We start from the raw sequence: 13,739 nt of genomic DNA, 5'->3' as shown, positions 1-13,739 counted from the left end.
AAACAGAGTAGGATTCTTTTAGAATATGTCTCCTTTTCTTGAGTATGGCTCTTCTTTTTTCTTTTTCTTCTGCAGCTTTGACAGAGGACCCTTAGAGGCTGAAGCTGTTAGTTTGATGATTAAGGAAGTACTGTGTCTTGTGAAACACAACTATATGGAGGACTTTGTCAAAGCTTTTCCTCAAGCAGTTTACTAACAAACTGCCCAGAGCATCTCATAACTGAATATTCTTGGGAGGAGAAAAATATTTTCACCCTCTTCTGGAAGGATATTAAAATACTCCTGTACTTAAAGTATTATCCCCACATACTGTAGCACTAGACATTGAATAACTTTGGGCAAATCATTTAAGATCCTAGCAGAGCTAGCAAAAGAACTGTAATTGGACTCCTACCCTGGGAGTCTCCATTGTCATTATAATGTTTTGACATATATAATTGGCCTGGGTTTTATTTTAAAAAATGTGGCTGTCCTAGGAATAAGTTTAGCACAATTTGACAGACAAATTTGCTTTGTCACTGTGTAAGTGCTCACTTCTTCATAATTTGCAGCTAGTTTATGTGGCCAAAAGAAGTCTCTTAGCCTGTTATCAAGCAGCAGCTACCTGACTCTACATTTCAAGACGGACAGGTCTGTGGGGAACAGAGGCTTTAAAATTCTGTTTGAAGAGGTGAATCGGTGGCCAGCACAGAAGAGTAGAAGTGGCATAGAACTTGAAAGCAAATGTAAGTAATGCTGTAGGGCTTTCTCTCTCCCAGTCCAAATAGCCTTCTTGTATCTAAATAGTAGTAAAGGTCTCCAGGAAGGGAAACTTGAATGTATACAAGTCTGCTGAGGTGACCTGTCTCCTGAAGGAATTGTCCTACACTCAGCTGAGGATGCCATGATGGCCAGTTTTCATTCTCAGCTATGGACTTGGTTGTTAGTTGTACTACTAGAGGTATGTTGCTGAGGTGTTGATTTTCAGGCCTCTGCATAATTCCAGTCATGAGTGGATCAAATAGCAATATTCTTACTGAATTTAATGTACAAGGCTGAACACTGGATCTTAGTTTAGTGGAGGGAGAATGTGGTTAACATACCTGTCAAGGTTCCTTCCCCACTCTCTGAACTTTAGGGTACAGATGCGGGGACCTGCATGAAAACCTCCTAAGCTTACTTTTACCAGCTTAGGTTAAAACTTCCCCAAGGTACAAACTATTTTACCCTTTGCCCTTGGACTTCCACTGCCACCACCAAACGTTTATCTGGGTTTATTTTATTAGGAAAGCGTTGTTTGGAAACGTCTTTCCCCCCCAAAATCCTCCCAATCCTTGCACCCCACTTCCTGTGGAAGGTTTGGTTTAAAAAAAAATCCTCACCAATTTGCATAGGTGACCACAGACCCAAACCCGTGGATCTTAAAAACAATGAGAAAAGCATTCAGGTCTTACAAGAAGAATTTTAATAGAAGAAACAGTAAAAAAGAAGTAACAATAAAAAGAATCACCTCTGTAAAATCAGGATGGTAAATACCTTACAGGGTAATTAGATTCAAAACATAGAGAATCCCTCTAGGCAAAAGCTTAAGTTACAAAAAGACACGCAGACAGGAATATCCATTCTATTCAGCACAGCTTAATTTCTCAGCCATTTAAAGAAATCATAATCTAACGCATATCTAGCTAGATTTACTTACTAAATTCTAAGACTCCATTCCTGTTCTGTCCCCGGCAAAAGCATCACACAGACTCTTTGCCTCTCCCTCCCTCCAGCTTTTTAAAGTATCTTGTCTCCTCATTGGTCATTTTGGTCAGGTGCCAGCGAGGTTATCCTAGCTTCTTAACTCTTTACAGGTGAAAGGATTTTTCCTCTGGCCAGGAGGGATTTTAAAGGTGTTTACCCTTCCCTTTATATTTATGACAATACTTAATTTTACTTTTTTTATAGTCCTGACCACCGCACCAAAAGCTTAACTGAAAGAATGGTTCTCTAGATGCTGATTGCACCCACAGGAAACCAATAAACTCTTCCATGTCTGCTCATGTCTCTTTGACAAGAGCTCATCCAACAATTCTTACTAAAGGGATGTGGCCTCTCCTGTGGCTCTGGAGGCAGGCCAGAGGTGTCTGTCACAAGGCTGTGTGACCCAAAGGCTAGTTCCATAGATGCTGGAACTGGGGATGCAGCAGCACCCTCTCGCTTGAAGTGGTTTCCATCATATACAGGGTTTAGTTTTGTTCAATGGCTTTCAGCACCTCCTCTATAAAAATGCTTCCAGAACTACTGGCCTGTGGAATGTTCCAGATTATCTTCCATAGAGATCCAAAAAGAGGCTCTCATGCACCTTGTCCATTACTGTTCTTGACAATTTCCTCCACTACACTTGCAGTGCCAATGAAAACAGCTTGACCAGGAATTTTTTAACTGACTGTTCCCTTAAATTTCTCACAGGTCCACCTACTAAGTTAACAGCTTCTGAGGAAAGTAAATATTGTTCATTTTAAGGTTTCAACTATCTCTTCTCTCTCACACCAGCCCCTCCCACAGTAAACACCTATTAGAAAATTAATGGTGTGGGAAGCAGATGATTCACCCAGTTTTTCAGGCTCTCCCCCCTTAATCCCACCAGATGTACTTGGGGATCTTGGTACTCTTGATAGGGTGTTTCTTCTGTTTGAGCACATGTCTGATATTTCACTGTCTGGATTATTATGCATGTTTAGCTTTGTCAAGCTATAACCAGTAAAATATAACTAACAAAATGAAACCAATTCCAGACAAATGTGGCATTCCAGTGGTGGATCCATTCCCAGTGGACAAGTCTGAGAGGAATGTGAAAGCAGCCGGAGAAGAGCCAGGCAAGCCAAGGGTGGTCGGTGGCAGACCAGCACCTCAACTGTCCTGGCCCTGGCTGGTTAGTCTACAGTACAAGAATGAGCACTTCTGCGGAGGCTCTCTGATTGCTGAGAAGTGGGTCCTAACAGCTGGACACTGTAACTTCAGGTGGGCAAGGTCTTTAACCCTTACAACAATACCACAGTGGCGCATGCTAGCCTGCCAACGTTGGCAGCCTCTAAATCATTGTTGCTCCCTGACAAGCAAAACCACTTCATACTACTTCTTACTTCACAACTGTCCCAGAAGTGTGTATTTACCTCCTCTTCCTCCCTGTTGCTACAGCCCTTTTTATACATTCCCCTTCCTCCTCCTCCTCAACACATACAATTTCCAGGGATCTTCCATCAGAGCACGTGGTGGATACTAAGGTTTAATTCATCTTGGGTACTGGGTGAGCAGTGTAATCACTCCCATTATCAGTGAAAATCTCCTCCTAAAATAACTTCTTCTGGCACTAATAGATCTCTCCACAAGTTTGCTTTTACACATATAATAGTATGGCTAGCCTAGTGTGGTGCTTCTACCAGCCCAAGCCAAAGAGTTAATTATTACACTACATGTGAGGATTAACTTAACTTGATGCATGCCTTGGGATCTCTTCACTATTCAGTGGTGGTGAGATTGTGGCAGTTGCACCAGAATTTCATTAAAAAAGCATTGAGCTGAATTGTCTGCCATGACTCCGTAACAGAGAGAGATGCAGAATGATTCTTGGAAAGGTTTGGCACACTTGTGTGGCCTGAATATTTGTGTCAGTGTAGACTTCAGCAAAACTAGACTCCAGTTTCTGCTATAGTGATTAGTGTCACTAAAACTGAGTTTTGAGAATACTGGACTGCCTTGTTTAAAAGTACACATGGACAGTAGTGCAAACATTTTGGAAATTGAAAGTTGATCTCTCCATTTTTTTTTACAATATGGTAACTTCTGATTGTTTTGGGTGGAATTTTCAAATAGCATAAATCCCATTGAAAACCAATCAGATTTGTGCTTCAAAGTCACATAGGTGCTTTTGAAAATCTCATCCATTATCTTAAGTAGAATTTTATGCCAGTTTTGTATATGGAGGTTTTGTTTTCTTAATTGAACTGAAAATGTGTGTTCTGTTTTTCCTTGCCCAGTGCTCAGACAGACAGGATAGTTCTGGGGAAAACTTATTTGCTGCCAAACATAAAAGGCAACAACCCTGTCCTTGTGAAAGCTGTGCACACACACTATAACTTCAGTGGATTTCCTTCTAGCAATGATCTCACTCTCTTGGAACTGGAGAAACCCATCAAACTAGGTACTATCTGGAGTCCAGTTTTTGTATTACAACTCTAGTGTGTTGAAGTATGTGGTGCAGGATTGGCATGCTCCATTGAGAAGGTTCTGATCCAAGACATGCTGTCTGATTAAATATATGTAATAATATAACTGTTCTCTTCAATAGACATTAGGACACCACTGCTATCTGTATCAGCTCATGGGGAGCCTGATCCAAAGCCCAGGGAAGTCAGTGGAAAGACTCCTGTATTAAATAGTACTGTAAATAGTACTCCTGTAAATAGTACTTAAAATTCTAAATTTAGAAGAACCAAGAATAAGTACATAGTTTCCATTGTGGGGCCCTTCCTTTTTCTCACTGCATAAAGATTTGTATGTATAACTCTCTGGCACTGACAGGCACCTCTTTCTTTTGAAGCAAAGTATCTTGTTTGACAAAGCAAGTTAGCAGGGTTCAGAATTTAAAGGAATAGTGTGTGTTTACCACTCTACCAAATATCCTCTTAGCTGTGTAGAGATAGTCAGAGAATATCCATCCATGGTTAACCTGGGATTTAATTCATGAGCAGGGATGTTTGTTCCAAAAAATACTAATGTCACAGCTTGTTCAACAACGTATTGGTGGAATAGAAACGTGGTGTAAACAGAGTTAGTGCCCACTAATTCTGAACTTAGAGTGAGTGAACCGCGGACCCCGCTGTACACCCTCTTTGTGTGCTGTTGCTAATGCAGATCAAACATCTCTTTCCCTCAATCCATTGAATCATTGTGTAGTTAAGGGGAGACTGGTCCACTGGTGAAAGTTTTTTGTGACTTGCTTGCGTGACAGGGTTAATTGTCACCGACTTAGGAGTGTGCACTTGCTTGAGTTCTGCAGGAAGCCTAATTAAAAGTCTCCAACTTGGTTTCTCTGTCGCAGTGTTTCAGAAGTCTCCCTCCCTCCCAACTCCTTTATCAGACCAAAGTAAAGTAATGTCAGCCATCTTGTGGTATGGTCACTGGGCAGAGAAATATCGTGAGACACTCACATTTCATGTAATTGTGACCTTTTTAAAATGGTTCTTTCAGGCCTTCAGACAGTCGGGGGGGGGGGGGGAGGGAATCTAACTAGAGCCCATATGGTGCTCTGATTTGTTTCATGGAGTAATGAGTTGTTTGGTTTGGGGAGAAGTGGTGACTAGGGGAAAGGGGGTTAGAAAAACTGGAGATGGGTTAAATAAAAAAAGGGAAGGTATACCAAATACTGACCTGATTCTCTTCTACTCAGGAGACTCTATAGCAATAATTTGCTTACCAGATAGAGATGAGGAAATAAGCATTGATGCAAGATGCTTAACAGCAGGATGGGGAGCAACGGAATCGGGCAGTAAGTACATGTTACTTTTCTAATACTAAAGAAAACCCTGAAGTCCAGAGCCCTGTGAGAGCTTAGTTGCTTGTTGCCTTCAACTCAGTTCATTTTTTGCTTCCAATATTGTCCACATTGTTTCTAAACAGGAAAGAAGGCATAGTGACTGTCCCAGAAACCTCCCCCTGTTAAAACATAGGGTAGAGAAAGGGTAACAACAAACTTGAATGTGGTGAGACAATTCTCATGGTATCTAGATGCCTCTGATCTCCTTAACCCTTGTCAATTGGTATTTTGGTGGTGTTAGATGATCTCCACTTGGGGGTGGAGGAGCTGGTGTTAAACCCCTAATTGTTCTTGAATGATAGTACAAGAGGACCAGGAAAGTTGTTTGGTTTTTTGTGGGGGGTTCTCCCCTGACTTTTTCCTGGCAAGGGTTTATTAACATACTCTCGGTGTTCTGTTGGCTCACTGCATGCATGTGTAACTGTGCTACAGGAGGGTGGGGCTTTGTCCTCATTCAATGGCTGGTCCCTATAGTGCTTCCAGTGAATGGACTTAGTTCATGATTTAGCTCAGCTGACCCTCAGCTATAATTTTAGCTCTTGGGATCCAGGGTTCAAACCCAGCTGATGACACCGGTGCAGTGAGTTATACCTGCCTGTGTGAGTGGAGGGGAATTCTTGTTCTCTGAAGACACACATGGAATCTCATTCCATGCAATGTGTCGAATGTGCATATGAAATGATGCAAGGTTCTAAAATTATGTGTAAATGGAAATAATTTCTGCAATAGTAATCCCCAAATTGTAGTGTCAAGAGATGCCTGGCCTGGCTGAAAAGGTTAGAGGATAACTGACATAGTACATGTCTTAAATATGTAACCTCTTGTCATCCTGCCTCAATGGCACGTCTCTATGCATCCTTTGTTTTCACTAGAGGATGAATACTCCATCAGGCTGCAGCAGACAAATATACCTCTCCTCTCCAACGAGGCCTGTGTGAGCTACTGGGGACAGGATATTAAAAATACCAACATTTGTGGTGGAGCTGCTGGAGCAACTGCTTGCTCGGTATGTACTTGGAGTGGGGGATATGAATACTTGCTTTCCAGGCTACTACTGGTGGCAAAAATGTAGCTTACCTAATGAGCTCCTAGGCACTGTGGTGATACTACTAATATATCGTTGAAGGTCAGAGTTTGAAACAGGACCCTGGTAACTCAGCTGATCTAAATATTTGTGATCTGATTAAAAAACCCTCTTTACTCTCTAGTAGCAGCAAGTAACTTTTTTTCCCCCCCTTTTTACAGGGAGATTCTGGAGGGCCACTGATATGCATGAAAAATGGGTATTATAAGCTGATCGGCATTGTGAGCTGGGGCAGTGATAATTGCCATCCAGCGTCACCAACGGTTTATACCCGAATTTCTGCCTACAGGGACTGGATTTCTTCAGTCACTAATGGAAAAGTGTGATTGCTGAACTGAACTTTTAATTCTCCCTTTTTAAATGGGGAGGAATGTGTGAAATATGCACGGTAAAAATACCCAAGAAATATGGCAGCATCTGTCACATACCCTGATTTTTCTTTAAACATCTGAAGTGACTGTACTAATGCTCAGTCTCAACTGTCTTCTTCGAATGGCAAATCCAACACACTGGCAACTCTAGCACGAAAAATCCGTTTCCCAATAGGTGTATGTACATGGATACACATCTCTCCGTACACGGTTAGCATTGCCATTATTAGGGCCAAATTCTCTGCTGGTCTAAATTAGTGCAGTTCTTCTGAAGTCAATAGTGCTGCATTAATGTACAAACGACGTGTGTGTGTGTTTTTTAAATATATATATTTAGCCTGGCAATGTTCAGCTGCTGTGCCCTTGACCACTGACAGAACTTTTTAGATCCACTATTCCCAAAAGCATAATACAGACCAGCTGGTCAGATTCAGTTCAGGATCGCCACTGTACTTAATACCCTGCACTTAGATAGTCTTGTTGAAACCAAGTGCCTTGTCTGGTAGAAGTAAAAGGGGAGATAATGAAGAAACATCTTGACCAGCTGTTACAGGGTAAAGGTGCCAAGAAAAGGAGGGAAAAGCACAGACATGTAAGCTGAGTGACCATGTCCCTTCCCAGTCTTTATTATTCATGGGAAGATGATGTAAATGAAAACATTGTAGAAGGTAACCGTCAACCACCCAATGAGGAACCGGAATTAGAACAAGAGTGTGGTGTATCTCCCACTGCTACTAGTCTTGTCCCCCATGACCTCACGTTTCAGTGGCCATTCTGGGCAGGCTGGGTGGTGCATGGTTGGTCTGGCAATTGGAGGAAATCAGCTGTCAGCAACTGTAACAGGATGTGAGGTGCAGCTCTATGGCGGTTTGTTTGTTTATTTATTTTTAAAATTCTTCAAGGTGTAAGGGGATGGGGTGGATCTGTCCAATTTACCATGGAGTTTATGCTCCTCTCACACACCCTTTATATAGGGGGGGGGCTCCAGGGTGACTAAGAAAGAATTACCTTGGCAGGAAAGGATCTGTGAGGGAAGAGGATCCTGAGATCTTTTTAAAAAAAAAAAAAAAAAGCTACCCCTTCCCCCATTCTCTTTTAAAGGTGGGGATGACTAGTTGGAAGAAATTACTGCAGCTAGATAGCATCAAGACGCTTCATTTAGCTAACCGGCTTTTGTTTCTTTATCGAGAAATCTGTTCCTTGCTTTGTTAGTTTTAGATTAAGTTAAATAGATTCATGAACTCCTGTTCTTGCATCAAACTTACATCTTCCGAGCTTTTTCTGTGCATGCTTCTTGTCTCTGATAGCACTGTGTGGGGTCACGAAGATGCACTAAGTGCTCATCCTGTCAGATGCTTCCAGCCATGCCATACATGCAGCCCTCCCACAGCACTAGAAATAAGTATTAAAAACTACTACAGCCGCAAAGAGTGGCGTGGGAGTAAGACACACCTAGGCCTTTGTCCAACTGCTATCTGTACTGCCAAGGCCGAACATTTAAAAAAACATGAGTCAGACCCTCTCAAAATTATGAGATTAGCTTAAAAAAATACATTTAGGGCTATTTATTTACCTTGTGGTTTTTAGGATTCATGTTTTTAGCCCTTGTAGTTAAGGAGAAAAGATCGGGGGGAAAAAATTTTCCCCAACAAAAGCTGAGATTCTCACAGTCACATGACTCTGGGGCATTAAGAAAAACACCAAATAGGAGAGAGACTCTAAAATCATGAGTAGACCATATTGTGTGCTCAGACACTACTAGAAGTCCTCTGTCTATAGAGGCAGCTGCCATTTTTGGGACAAAAGGTGAGACAAGGTGTTATGGAAGAAAAATGCGCTGTTCACATGATCTCCTAGAGATTTGACTTTTCTGTTCTGATTTCTTGTTTTCCCTTCACCTACAATTAAAGTAATTTAGACAAATTACATGGTTGCTTTGTGTATATCAAAATAACACTGAACTTCAGAAGTTTTGGGGAAAGAATTCTGAATGACCGATTTAGATTGATGCTTACTGATTCTGAAGTCAGATCACCTGCTTCCAGATTCCAAAATATACATGGAGAGCTTGTAATTCTGACAAGGAGTCAATAAAGGACAGCAGCTTACACTCCTGTTTGCACAAAATTTTCAGATTCAAGAGACCTAGTGTTAATCACTTCTACTGGAAGGGTGGGGATTTAATTTTTCTTTCACTTTGGCGTATGACCTGCTCCTTGGATCATAAGCTCATGTGACTTTACAAAAGTCCTTCTGAATATTTTCAATAGCTATAAGGTAAGCCAGCTGTCCTTGGCCAGTGCTGAGCTGAGATGCCTTCTTGTCTGTTATCGGTAGCTGCAGTTTGAAGAAACAGAAATACCTAACCATACTAGGTGTCTTAAGTAGTCTCTCACCAAATAGCTGTTTTCTCCTGAAGAAAGTAAATAGGAACAACTGGAAACTGTGGAAGTGACCTACTATATATTCAAGGTTCCTGCTCAATATTCAGGATCCTAGACCTATTCCTTTTATTGTTCCAGGTGGCTTGCTGTGAATTTGTAGTTATTTATTTTTATTTTATTTGTAAGACAAAGGTCTTACAGGAAATACTTTTTTTTTAAAGACTCAGAATAATTAAAAGAACACTGTATAGACCTAAAAATAACAAATCAATATGTTTCTGAAACAAATTACTTGGAAAATAATTTATTCTCTTCCTTACTAGCCAGGACCTGAGTTCAGGACTCTAGATTTCCCCTACTATAGCTGGTGATGTTACACCTAAAGGAAAGGTAAGGAAGACACACAAATGATCTGATCTTCAGAGATGTTGAGCACGCACCACAATAATTGAATTGAGTGGGAAAAGAAGCTAGTGTGCTGAATTGGAAGTTGACATAGGAGCGGGAGGCCAGGAGAGAACCCTCTTCTGTTTGTGAAAATAGTAAGTTCTTGGATGAAAGGTTTGGTTTGGTGTCTGTATGTAAGACTGTGTGTGTGTGCGTGTATTTATGTATACACATACACACCCATTTCCTCCTTTGTTAACTATATTAGATACACAGCCAAGTTTAGAGCAGAATTGAAACCTATTCTCTCTGTACAACCTCTTTTGAATGCAGCTGAAAAACAAGGAATTTTATCTGAAGAAATACTGCAGCCTTACTGATGATTTCTCTCCTCCAAACCTGCTTGCTGCAGTTTTAATGCTTCGTCATTTCTCTCACCCTTTTAAACAATGCAGTTTTTCACCAAGGCTATGCTTTTCCTGTTACGTTGGGGGTAAAAATTTCCAAAACTTTCCTATAACTTTGGAGCTTACACCCCATTTTCAAATGTGACTTTAAATGATGTAGGAGCAGAAGTCGCTTCTTAAAATGGGAAGTAAGCTCCAAAGTTGCTTACATGCTTTTGGATACTTTTACCCTTCCTCTACTGGACAATCGCTTTTAAAATTAGCTGCTGCTGTCTGATAGGACTTTGCTATGGAAGATTTTAGAGGGGCTTGGTAACAATTCCTGAATCTACAGGGTGTAAACCATATTCCTTGAAAGCATAGCAAAAACGTACTGCTGATTAGCAGGTCTTCCATTTCATTCAGTACCCGATGTAGTATAAATATTAAGATATTTGTTTTGGTGGGGATTAACTGAAGCATGGCTGTATCACTAGGTAAATACTAGCTCCTATTCAGGAGTGACTTAAACAATGGGCATTGACTGCACAACGTACAGTTCAGTGGAAAGTAACTTACATGTGTATGGAGTGGGTGTAAAATGTGACCACGGTGTAAGAGCAGAGAATTCTGACTTACACCCCAAATGTACTTTTAAAAACTGGAACTGTTAATTGACAGGCTGTTACCTTCTCGGTTAGTGGGATGAAGGTTTTGTGGGTATGTTTTACAAGTTTCTGAACTCTGTACCCAAATTCTATTCTAGCGGTTGTTCACATCTCTATCTCCTCACTTTTCATAGCATTCTCTTGATATATTTTTTAATTTGATCTTGGGACTGTTTAAAATAATTGCTAATGGGTGAGCAATTTTGCTGGAGAAAAAGCATAAATACGGCTACATCATTTCTGAGATAAAACTCTCTCGGTTTGTCAGCTGCATTCAAAAGAGAAGTTGCACAGAAAGAATAGCTTTTAGTTCAGCCCTGAACTTGGCAAGTGTCTCTTAAAATATATATAATATGACTAGGAAGGGGGGGAATAGGTATATGCGCGTGTACATGCAAGGTCCATTCTGTATTTAAATATGAACTAATGGCTCATTTAGAGTTTTACATAAGCTACACAACACTCTGTCCTCCGATTCTATGCCCCAGTGCAGCATACGTTTGCCTTTAGTGCTGACTCTCTGGTACTGGTACACAGAGTCCAGGATTCAAGGGGATGATAGTGTGGTAGGCATTGCAGATAGTAAAGAGACATGTTGGCTGTGATTTGTGGTTATAGCATTGTATCCTGGCCTGTGGCACAGCCAGGCCACACCTGGAAAAGGAGGACCAGATCTTGTGTGAATGTGTTTTTATTATGGTGTCTACTCTAGACAGAAAGAAGCCTCATACGGATCCTTCTGCTGTCTATGATTTGCTGGTGGCTGGTGTCCAGGCCTGGGACCTGACTGGTGACTGTGTTCCTTGTGAGCTGCTGCTCATCGGAGAGACCGCCTTCCCAGTGCTGGTGAACCCTCAGGGGCAGGTCCTGATCGCTACCTCGCAGTATGGGAAGGGCTGGATAGTGCTGGTAGCTCACAAGGGATACCTGGGGAAGACCAAGATGGCTCAGTTCCTTCAAAATGCTGTCACCTGGCTCAGTATCTTCCCCCCCCAAGCAGTGGTGGGGGGTCCACAACAACTTCAATCTCCATGAGAGAGCTCTCCGTAGGTCTGGCACTAGAATGCAGCCCTGCTCTGCAAAGTCACTTCCTCACTCGGCATTTATTGTACAGATGGCTATGATGATACACAGATGAGGGACCTAATCCAGTTTGTAAAGAAAGGTGGGAGGTTGCTCACTAGGCATCAGGCTTGGCCTTGGGCCTATGAGCACAGCCCAGAGAGAGCGCTGTTTGATTTCCCTGGGACCGTGTCACCCGTGCAGCTGGCATGTACTTCACAGTCAGATATGCTGAGACAGGGATCTTTGACATCTCAGGAACGGTGTCAGTGATTCCTCTGATCACTCCATGAGTATCAGAACCATTCTATACCTGTTTAAAGGTATCACTAAAAGTACTGTAAAATATTATGTAGCCTCTCCATAATGAAGGTGTCAGTCTGCTTCCATTATAAAGCTCTTTGTTAACATCCTTATAACTTCAAGATGGAAAATCTGTTTGGCCTGAAAAATACTGTACAGTCACTGAAGGCAATAAATAAATTTTTAAAAATTCCAGTTTGAAGGAAATTGGTGAAACTCTTTCTTAATAACAAGTCATCAAAAATTACCTCAATTTGAGTTTACTTTTCCCCTCTAGCTCAAAAATAGCTGGCTAGCGCCCCTTTAAAATTTTCCATAGTTAGTTCTCCTTAAAGATTCACCTGCTAACTATATTTGGGAAAAAATACATTGCAATTACACAATGTAGTTGTACATTTTTGATGGGATAATATAGGGGGTCCAGTCCTGCTCCCACTGATTTTTGCTGTTGACTGCAATGAGAGTAAGATTGGGCAGCATGCGCCTTGTTTTCAGAGGACTTCTGAAAAACAGGCTCAAGATAGGTAAGCATGTGTGAGAGAGAGAGAGAGAGAGTGAGCAAGCACAGTTGCAGTTTATTGCACATAAGGAACCTTCCACCGGTGGCAGTTAACAGAGATATTCTTATAGCACAAGTGCTAGAAACATTTTGTTTCTTGTCGCTGTAGGACCAGGGTTTGAGTTCAGACTCTGTGTGGTTTATTAATGGAGACATGATGGCCTCAACAGCGAAGCTTCTGCCTGAGGTCCCATTCTATGGGCTGGTCTTCACTACAGGGAGATTGACACTGCTGCAATCGATGCCACGGGCATCAATTTAGCAGGTCTAGTGAAGACCCGCTAAATTGATGGCAGAGCGCTCTCTGGGGTGAAGAATTTAAAAAGTTCTCATGCTTGGAAAACCATATGTGATTATCTGCCATTGAAACAAGTGAAGACTAGAGACTCTAAGTGACTTGACAAAAGTTGCATAGGAAACTTGTGGCTGAAACAAAACTCATCTTTTCAGTTTTTTTGCAGTAGCATTGCAATTCACACTTCTGTGTTTGTGCTCCACAAATATTTTTATAAAGATCACATTTTAAAACATGTAATTCTGGGAATATAACTCAGCCAATTTTACTGCTATGCTTCAAAGCAATGTGTGTTCAGATATCTGAAGAGCTGAATTGCTTAGTGAAAAGCATATCTCCTCACCTCTCTCATTCCTTTTATCTCTGCTACCATGTCAGTCATTTGCATCTCACCAACTGTTCCCCACATATGGCCATTTCATATAACAGAAGGTAAAGGGCAAGAATGAATGACATGTAACAGCCACATCATGATGATGCACAGTAAAGAGTTTAAAAAAAAAAAAGCAGGCTTTGGTTTTTCATAAATGGAAAAAAATAGACCAGATTTGCTGGGGGGAAAAGGAATGGATATTTTGGGTGGAATGAGAGAAGGGCCAGCTTGGTGCTGGGTGTGGCTAAGAAAGAGGAAGGATTTAGGTGCACACTCTTTTCAAACATCTCCAGCAGAACTGAGGACT

General features: G+C 41.4%; 1 protein-coding gene and 1 pseudogene across 1 annotated transcript in view; both read left to right on the top strand.

Moving 5' to 3' along the window:
• The window catches only part of OVCH1 (ovochymase 1), a 53,765-nt gene extending 46,491 nt beyond the window's left edge, over positions 1-7,274 (top strand). Inside the window, exons 29-35 of the mRNA XM_073321015.1 lie at positions 552-725; positions 2,434-2,466; positions 2,760-2,985; positions 4,002-4,165; positions 5,414-5,512; positions 6,433-6,566; positions 6,806-7,274. Of these exons, the coding sequence (XP_073177116.1) occupies positions 552-725; positions 2,434-2,466; positions 2,760-2,985; positions 4,002-4,165; positions 5,414-5,512; positions 6,433-6,566; positions 6,806-6,970 (995 nt within the window). The 3' untranslated portion in view covers positions 6,971-7,274. The remainder of the gene's footprint in view (positions 1-551; positions 726-2,433; positions 2,467-2,759; positions 2,986-4,001; positions 4,166-5,413; positions 5,513-6,432; positions 6,567-6,805) is intronic.
• A 3,431-nt stretch (positions 7,275-10,705) lies between these two features.
• On the top strand, positions 10,706-12,195 carry LOC140908451 (TRPM8 channel-associated factor 1-like; annotated as a pseudogene).
• Positions 12,196-13,739: the final 1,544 nt, after the last annotated feature.

The sequence above is a fragment of the Lepidochelys kempii genome, chromosome 1 (genome assembly GCF_965140265.1).
Source record: "Lepidochelys kempii isolate rLepKem1 chromosome 1, rLepKem1.hap2, whole genome shotgun sequence".
Classification (NCBI taxonomy): domain Eukaryota; kingdom Metazoa; phylum Chordata; order Testudines; family Cheloniidae; genus Lepidochelys; species Lepidochelys kempii.
Note: the sequence above shows the minus strand (reverse complement) of the source record. Positions and strands in the feature narration are given on the sequence as shown.